The 8,983-nt window shown below is 31.8% G+C and overlaps 1 protein-coding gene across 1 annotated transcript; it reads right to left on the minus strand.

The window, feature by feature from the left end:
• Window positions 1-461: 461 nt before the first annotated feature.
• Window positions 462-8,684, minus strand: LOC123664519 (uridine and thymidine phosphorylase-like). The gene is made up of 8 exons (XM_045599056.1): window positions 8,588-8,684; window positions 6,997-7,107; window positions 6,027-6,150; window positions 4,598-4,750; window positions 3,041-3,226; window positions 2,096-2,234; window positions 1,307-1,500; window positions 462-621 (listed from the first exon to the last, which is right to left on the minus strand). Exons 2-8 carry the CDS (start codon window positions 7,098-7,100, stop codon window positions 523-525), a joined length of 999 nt encoding a protein of 332 aa, XP_045455012.1. The 5' UTR covers window positions 7,101-7,107; window positions 8,588-8,684; the 3' UTR covers window positions 462-522.
• Window positions 8,685-8,983: the final 299 nt, after the last annotated feature.

The following is an 8,983-nucleotide window of genomic DNA, read 5'->3' on the forward strand; positions in this document are numbered from 1 at the left end:
CAATCTCCGATTTTGGAGTAGGACACAATATGAATGTGATAGAAAGCTTTATAATCTATGATTCCTATATAAATAGATGCAGATTTTATACTTGATTCAAATTTTATAGTCAAATTCATTGAAATAATAATATCTTTTGACTCTCGATAATTTTACTGTAACAAGTCGACAAGGAACAACTCGTCCCACAAAGGGGCTAGTTGTTCCTCAGTTGAGTTAAGTTGTTCCGCTGTCAACTCCACTCATTTATAAGGTAATATTAGTTGGAAAGGTATATATAATATAAATAAGGCGCATTTACTGAATATTTATGAAAGTTTTATTAATAATATGAATAGAGTAGGAGTACAAAATCTTAATTTTTTAAGTATATTTTCACCAGACCTTAATGAAAACAAAACAAGAAAAAAAATAGTATGATATGGTTACTATTATATGATGTAAATTAAACGAAACGAAAGACATAGTTAAAACAAACTTTTAATATGTAGTTGATTTTAAATATTCATTAAAAATATCTTATCACTTGGATAGTCTCTCGTAGTATTTGGAAATATACTTCGTAACCACCAGCATTGGTCTCTCTTGCCACTCAAGCAACTGAGCTTTAGTAGGAGTAACCTGTAAATAAAATCTAAATAAAATATTTAACTAGGAAGATATATGAGAAATTAACTTTAACTTTTGTTTCAAAGTTTATGAACATATACGACCAAAGTGATGTTTAAAGTTAGAATAGAATAAACATTACAAAACTTTTATCTGTTAGATACTTTTTTTATAGATTATTTAATTGTCTAAAAGCAGATTCGGAACGTTGAATTGCTCAAGATATTATCAGCATCTGCAAAATGTTAGAGCAACCGCAATACCCGGTAATTCACAAGCTTAGCGTGCGTTTTCCTTGCAGTTTGTTACCTACAATTATTATGTAAAGATGATATAACTCGATAAAATTCTACTTCGAATATGAATAATTACACTTATGTTTTTCTACCCTTCGCACGCAACTTTCTGTATCCGGTTGTTCCGTTTTCGTTGCGGTTTCGACTGTCCTAAACTTTACTATAATGAGTAGGAAAGATTTGATTACTTTTTTATTTATAAACGATAAACTTACAAACTACTGGACTGATTAGGAATTCTTCCAGCAGTAGAATGCTACCTTTATAACTGAGTGATATAAGCTATATTTTTAAGGAAAAAAATGTGACTGAACAGCTAAAATCAAGGAATTCACGAAACGATCGCTCCACCTGTAGAATAGTAGAAAGCTGGTAAAGGAATCAGTTAAAATATCCTATACCTGATCTCCTTTTAATCTGTTAACAAACGTTACACAAATATCCGCCGATCTCAAGCCAGCTTCTCTAGTCATAGCCGCAAAAGCGGTCGCCTCCATTTCTATGTTCTTAACACCCATTTTCACTAATTTATTGATGAACGATAATTTATCTTCTTCTGTGTAATCGCAGAAAGGTCCATCGAGACGGCCTTGACCTGGCACCATTTAATTAATATATTTAAAAGACAATTTTAATTAACTATGCAATATTTTTATACGTCAAAAAAGACATTACGTCAACAATATTTAGCACAGAAACGCTATATATATAATATATCCGCCAACCCGCATTTGATCAGCGTGGTGGATTAAGCTCTGATCCTTTTCCTACATGGGGAAAGAAGTCTATGCCCAGCAATGAGATATTATAGGCTGAAGCGTAATGAGGACAAAAATATAATTACAAAAACTCGACATTTCTAAACTCCACTCTTCAATTTGTATGATTTTATTTTTGTGTTACCCACACATTAGGAAATTCTAAACAATTTTTTTAATACATATTAAAAATCGACCGTTCCAGCGGGGACCGAACCTGCATCGCCGACTGACCGTGTCGGTGCTCTAGCCAATTAAGCTATGGAACGATCTACTCGCTAGATCGAAATTTTTGATATGATGATTTTATATTCGGTCTAAGTGACCACTGTGCACTGTTCAAGTATGCCTAAACTGCGTCTAATATAACTTCTATTTAATAAATAAAAAGTTTCTAATTTATTCTATTTACACGTGTGTAAACATACATACCTCTATAAAAATCATCAGCCGCCATTGTTCCGCCGATAAAAGTTGTAAAGCCCTTCACCTCAGATGCAACGTGAAGTATCTCTTGATTCAAACGATTATCAAAGAACGATGGAATCTTTCTCATTTCTCCTAACACGGGCTGTAATTTATAGCTATTAACTAATGCACAATCAATACTAAGCATTATTAGTACTAATATTTACATCTGTTGTAGAATAAAGGCTACAACTTTTTGACAGAGACATTAACGTTTCATCATTTCAGCCTATACAGTCCACTGCTGGACATAGGCCTCCACAAGTTTACGCCAAAAAGAACGTGAACTCATGTGTTTTGCCCATAGTCACCACGCTGGGCAGGCGGGTTGGTGACCGCTGGGCTGGCTTTGTCGCACCGAAGACGCTGCTGCCCGTCTTCGGCCTGTGTATTTCAAAGCCAGCAGTTGGATGGTTATCCCGCCACGGTTGGCTTTTTAAGTTTCAAGGTGGTAGCGGAACTGTGTTATCCCTTAGTCACCTCATACGATACCCACGGGAAGAGAGGGCGTGGCTATATTCTTTAGTACCGTAGCCATACAGTACAGTAGTAATAAACTAATTTATTTGTATGTTAAACAAAAATGTTTTATTACAATAAAAATGATATGATGCTCTGTTGAGATAAATCTGATATGTATTGTTTCTGTATTGGTGTACAATAAAGTGTATTGTTATGTTATGTTATAGTTAGGTTATGTACTAAAAGATAATTCGGCAAGTACTAGCTACCAGATCGCACCAATCTTCTCATCAATTTGGGGTATTGATCAGACAAACATAAAAATTGTTGGGCACGTGAAATTTCTATTATAATGCTTACTCTGGATACGCTACGCCCAACGATTCGATTGAAACGAACGGTCAAGCTAAATAAAACCGTTTAAAAATACTACCTATGTATACTTACAACATCGTAAGTTTTCTCCAAAGTCCCGTTGAGAGCATACGATGAAATCACCACAGATCCTGGTGGTATATCCAAACCACCACACGTACCTATTCTGAATATTATAGGATCTTTAGCTTTCGCATAGCTCAATAATTTTATAACTTCCTGTAGCAGTACAGACATTGATGGTATACCAATTCCATGCTGAAGATGTTAAAAAAAACATTACTTTATAATTCGTTATGTTATAATAATAAAAAAATATGAGCAATGGATATAAAAGCAGTATAAATGTAGGTGAGTCACAAATCAGTTATGTAGATGAATATATATACCTCGGACAGCTAATATCGCGTAATGATAATATAAACAAAGAAATCGAAAGAAGGATAGCAAATAGTTGGAAAAGGTATTGGGATCTTGAAGAAGCAATGAAAGACAAAAATGTACACATAACAATAAAAAGCAAACTTTTTAATACCTGTATCTTACCAATGTTAATGTATGGCAGCCAAACATGGGCCATAACAAAAAATACACTGGACAGAATTGCCATAAGCCAACGAGCAATGGAGATAAGTATGATAGGAGTAAAAATGGGGGAAAGAAAACGAAATATCGAGATTAGAAAAAGACCAGGATACAGGGGGGACGTAGCCCTAAAAATAAAAAGACTAAAATGGAAGTGTTCGGGACACATGATCAGAGGAAAGGACAAGTGGGGCAAAATAGTTACACAATGGTACCCAAGGGAGGGTAAAAGAAAAAGGGGTAGACAACAAAAAAGGTGGGACGATGATATCAAACAAGTTGCAGGCATAAGATGGTGTAGGGTGGCCAGAGAGAAATTAGAATGGAATAGGTTGGAATTCATTTGGTAAACGGACTTACAGAAAGTTAAGAAACACCATATGCGTGAATAATTTTACTATGTCATATACATGTATACATAATTGTAAATCTAATGTCGGAATAAAGGCTTTTTATTTTTTATTTTTTATTATTTATGTTCTAACTATAATGCATTGCAAAGTTGCAAGTTGCTTAGTTTTTTTTATACTGACAAATTAAAAGAGGATATATTGTAATACATATTACTATACAATTACCAGAAACGCTAGAATTACACTCCACTACCTTTATTTGTTCCAATATTGTTTGACATGGACATACGAGTATTTAGTTATTAGAGAATTAAAGCATTTTTTGTATTGTATTATTTTGTTTGTAAGTTTTAGCCGTCAGCTTAAAATATTTTTCGTAAGATAAATGATTTCGTCAATAAAAAATCTTGGTTATAAAACTGTCTGTATTTAAAAAATCTTGCTTTACTCTGAATTGAATTATTCTTTTCAGAACTTAAATTTTATTATAATTTTATTTTGAAATAATTAATTATGATTGATTATTCGATCTTCTACTACTGTAATATAAACTCTTTGTAATTAAAAATTATTTTCTACTTTTTAGTTCGATTAGCTATAAAAGCGTGTTTTTTTGTTTTTTTTTTTTTAACTATAATTTATTTGGAAGTTAAGAACAAATTGAAAGCAAAATAATACAAGAGGAACTTACGTTAACAGAAATAATCGGTCCCACTTTGTACATGGCGTATCGATGAGAATGCTTAGTTAAATTGACAGGGTCTTTGCATTCTATATTTAAAGCCTTGGCAACATAAGAAGCAAATTCCTTCATTCTGTATTTAGTGCCACCCATACATACGAACTGAAATAAATAAAAAATAACAATATTGAATAAATCCTGTAAAAAAAAAAACTTAAAATAAAACTCCATCTATACTCTCCAATAATTTATACATTTATTTATTTACTGGCTACCCAGACAGACTTAATTCTGTCAAAAGTTAATAGTAATTTTATTTTTTTATTTTTTAAATATACCTGCCTTCCTTGGACCTTAAAGAACATTAAAATTATGCGCTTAGCAACATTCATTTTTATTTATGTAGATAGATAAGATGTACTCTTCATTGTACAAACAAAAAACACAGTCTTATCGCAAGACTACGTACGATCTCATCAAGACTAGTAATTTGGAGAAGTTAATTAAAAAAAAATTAATTTAATATAATTTGCTATCCTAATAATGTATCGAAATATCGAGAATTAAAAATAATAATTAACGAAAACGTAATATTTTTTTCATCCATAACTACGAAACTGCCAAACAAGCATATTGTCCATCTTATTGGGTATCCTGTAGACACCTGCAGCACTGGAAGCATTGCAAGTCTGTTGCCAACTGTACCCCGAGCCCCGAAGAGGTCCCCCTACCTTATTCACCACAAAAATAAAACACTATTTGAAAGTAGAAGTATTTTGAGTGTCCGTACTGTATTAAGGTCGGCTGCTTTAATTTTAAGATATCTTATTCAATTACAGTAGTATTCTTGTGGTGAGTAAGGTAGCCAGTAAGAGTCTGGGAAAGTGTTACAGGTGTCTATACACTACGGTAGTCGCATCAGACGGACCGTACACTTGTTTAGCATTCTTTTGGTATAAGAAAATAGACTTTTATACTCGTATAAGTATATATAATGTGTTGTAAGTAGAAGAAGTCACGCATATGTTTAGCAAGTATTAGCGTAGTTAGTAATGCAGATTATAAAAACAACTCTCAAAGGATGTTTGTAGCATCGTAATAAATAATTAATAATCAAGTTTGACCTACATAATCATCTAATACATTATTTGTATGTATGTATTTATTTAGATATCATAATCATAATATATTGCATATCATTACATAGTGATTATAAAACAAAGTCGCTTCCCGCTGTCTAAATAGAGTGATTCCAGAGGAAGGTTTATATATATAATACATGCATAATATAGTAGAAGAACACTGATAGTTTTCGCTATCGTGCGATGCCGGGGCAGGTCGCTAGTAGAATCATAAAATAATGAGAGAGTTGAGGTTCCAATACTCAGCAGAAGCGTCTGAAAAATTGTATTTGTTTAAGTAAGTGATTTTATTTTACCTTGACGTCTCCAAACATTTTCGGCAAGTCATAATTTTTATTGTCTAAGCCCAAATGGTATAAAATATCGACGTCCAGTTGTTCGAGATGTTTGTTTGTCAAATTAAATGTTCCATCCGCATTTCTATAATGAAATATTATTTTTTTTATTAATTACCAATTACTGTAACAAATGTTTCACAAAATAAAACGACTTTATATTTATTTATTTTTTATTGGAAATATTCAAAGTTAGATCTGTTTTTCGTATTTTTCTCTCGTATAAAAGAATCCTTGCCAAGTATCATAAATAGGCCGGGAAGACTGTTTTGAACAAAATCAGTAGCAATTTCATAGTATGGCTCGTGAGTCAAAAAGAAGAAATAACTTTCTTTTGTTAGAGTTTCGAGGTTCTTTCAACTGTATCGAAAGTTTTAAGTTAATAAAACTTTAAATAACAAAAAAAATTACATCACTAATTAACCAAGTAACTCTTAAAGGAAATTTATAATAACTTCTTTTTATGTTAAATAACAGTGTTTATAGTATGGATGGTTTGCATTTTATTCTATGACTCCTTGCGATCGGTGATAAGAATATGTGGAAAGGGACGCAAATTGATATTAACGCGATCATGATCTGAATTAAATTTACAATAGGGGACATAAGCGTCATAGATGCAATCATGACACAATGATCATTTGATATTAGAGATGTACTGAATCCTAATAAGACACACAAGCTTTTTTACGAATCTTTGTTATAATTTGAATAAGTATTTGACTTACTATTAAGAGAGATAAAGAATCCTTTTATTCATTTTAAAAGTATTTTATTACTGCGCCATGAAAACGTTATAAAATTGTTATGTAGCTACAATGCAACCATTAAAAACTTGCCGAAACTATACGAATACGGATATTCGAGTGCAAAATTGATTTTTAAAATACTTCTAAATGCAATATATAATCCTAAAATATTTTATACTTACTTGGGAGATGGCGTGCCGTAGTTTTTGTTCCATATTGTGCTACAGTTCTGATAGTGGGGATCCCAATCTTCGTTAGACAGGATGTAATCGCAGTCACATTTCATTTTCGTTCTGGAATCCATATATTTATATTAAGGTTTTTCTGAAAAAGACTATCACGTTTACGCAGTCTGTAGTGATCCTGCTTTCTGTCCCAAGGATTTTGAGTTGATACTCACTCTAAGTCTGGCTATTAATAGTACTCACTACAGTCGGCTGTTACATGTAACACAAGCATTAACTTGCTTGTCTTACGAACAGATGACCGTGTATGTGTATTAACTTTTTTTATTATTATTATTATTTCGAAAGTTTTTTTTAATAGTTCAAGTTGTGCGACAATATCATAGCGCAAATCCTAGTAAGTAAACGTAAAAATAAAAAAGAGAAGCATATTTAACAACTATCTATTATCGGTTCGAAATATATAAAAGCGTACAATCACATATTTAATACAAGCTTTAGCACAACTCATTAATTTATATAAATAGATATCTTATAACATACATACACGGTCGTCTGTTCCTATGGTAAGCAACTTAATGCTTGTGTTACAGGTAACAGCAGACTAGTACTAGACAGTAGCAGTATTATATATATATAATACACATCTATACATCTATAGAAATAAATAAAATTGGAGTGTTTGTTTGTAATATTAAAATAACCGCTTCTTACTAAATGCACATGGATATATACATAGCACATACCAAAATAATATTTTTTGCAATTTTTGTCTGCCTGTCTATCTGTTTGTTCCAGTTAATCTCTGAAACGGCTGGATCGATTTTTACGGGACTTTTTCTGGCAGGTAGCTAATATATTACGGAGTAACTTAGGCTACTTTTATTTTATAAATTTATTTATTTTATAACTATGCCAACTGAAAAATATCTATTTTGTTAAATTCCACGCGGACGAAGTCGCGGGCACAGCTGTACTAAGACTAAATTTATGTGAAAATCAGTATAAGATTATATAGCAATATCATTTTTAGTTATTTTAAAATTAATTATTTAACCATTATATTAATTAATAATTAGGGAGATAATGGTTTTATTGTAATTTTAAAATGTTACTAATTACTCACCTTAGTTATAACCATTACAAAAAAATAGTCTAATTAACAATATATTTTCGCCATATTAGGATAATAATTACATTTTATAAAGCTTAAAGAGATATTTATTGGCATTATTATTTAACAATATTTTGTAAGGTTTTTCCTAATGATTTCGTTCAACGAATGTATTTAAATCAAATATTTCAAATTTCACTTAATTTTTAAATAAATTATAAATAATAATTGTATTGATTTTAATTTTGAATATTAGTTATATGAATGTTGAAGTTTAGTATTTGATTTCTTATACAAAAATGAACGTTTGTCTGTATGTCCTTTGTAGAATCGTAAACTATGCATTTTATTATGTCGTGATCTTTAGCAAAGTGTTGTGCCACAATGGTTCCTGAGTTGGTACGACCAAAAAAAAAGCATAGCAACGCGCTCAGGGTACAGCTAGTTACTAGAAAATATAATTAAATTACTTACTTTCTAATATAAGAACTTTTTTTAATTCATTTAAACTTTATACTCCAATGCGTCGCTACTGGACGGCGTTTAGACACAGACTGACAGATTATTTCCTTTTAAATAGAGTATAAATGACTATATATCGCTATAAATATGAACATAACGTAATGTACGTGTAAAAAGGTTTGTTCATCGTTCTAAAAAGAGACCAAAAACATTGTATAGCTAATGGACAACTGCAGTGCCACCAAGAAACAAGTGCGTTGCTGACCCCACCTCCGTTGTCGATACAGCGCACCCTCAGGAGCTCTGGCTGCCTTACTCTCCACGGGAACACGCTACTTAACAACATTACAGCTCTCCACAGACACATTTTGCCAGGAGGACTGCTCAAAATTTGCTAAAGTACGAGGC

This window comes from Melitaea cinxia, chromosome 22, assembly GCF_905220565.1.
Source record: "Melitaea cinxia chromosome 22, ilMelCinx1.1, whole genome shotgun sequence".
Classification (NCBI taxonomy): domain Eukaryota; kingdom Metazoa; phylum Arthropoda; class Insecta; order Lepidoptera; family Nymphalidae; genus Melitaea; species Melitaea cinxia.

What these genes read in the sequence shown, in the direction of transcription:
- LOC123664519 (XM_045599056.1), bottom strand. Translation starts at nt 7,100, where the DNA reads ATGAAATGTGACTGCGATTACATCCTGTCTAACGAAGATTGGGATCCC. An exon ending in AAATGTTTGGAGACGTCAAG is followed by an intron (nt 4,751 to 6,026) that starts GTAAAATAAAAT and finishes TATTTATTTCAG; the next exon opens with TTCGTATGTATGGGTGGCAC. An exon ending in ACAGATTAAAAGGAGATCAG is followed by an intron (nt 622 to 1,306) that starts GTATAGGATATT and finishes TTTTATTTACAG; the next exon opens with GTTACTCCTACTAAAGCTCA.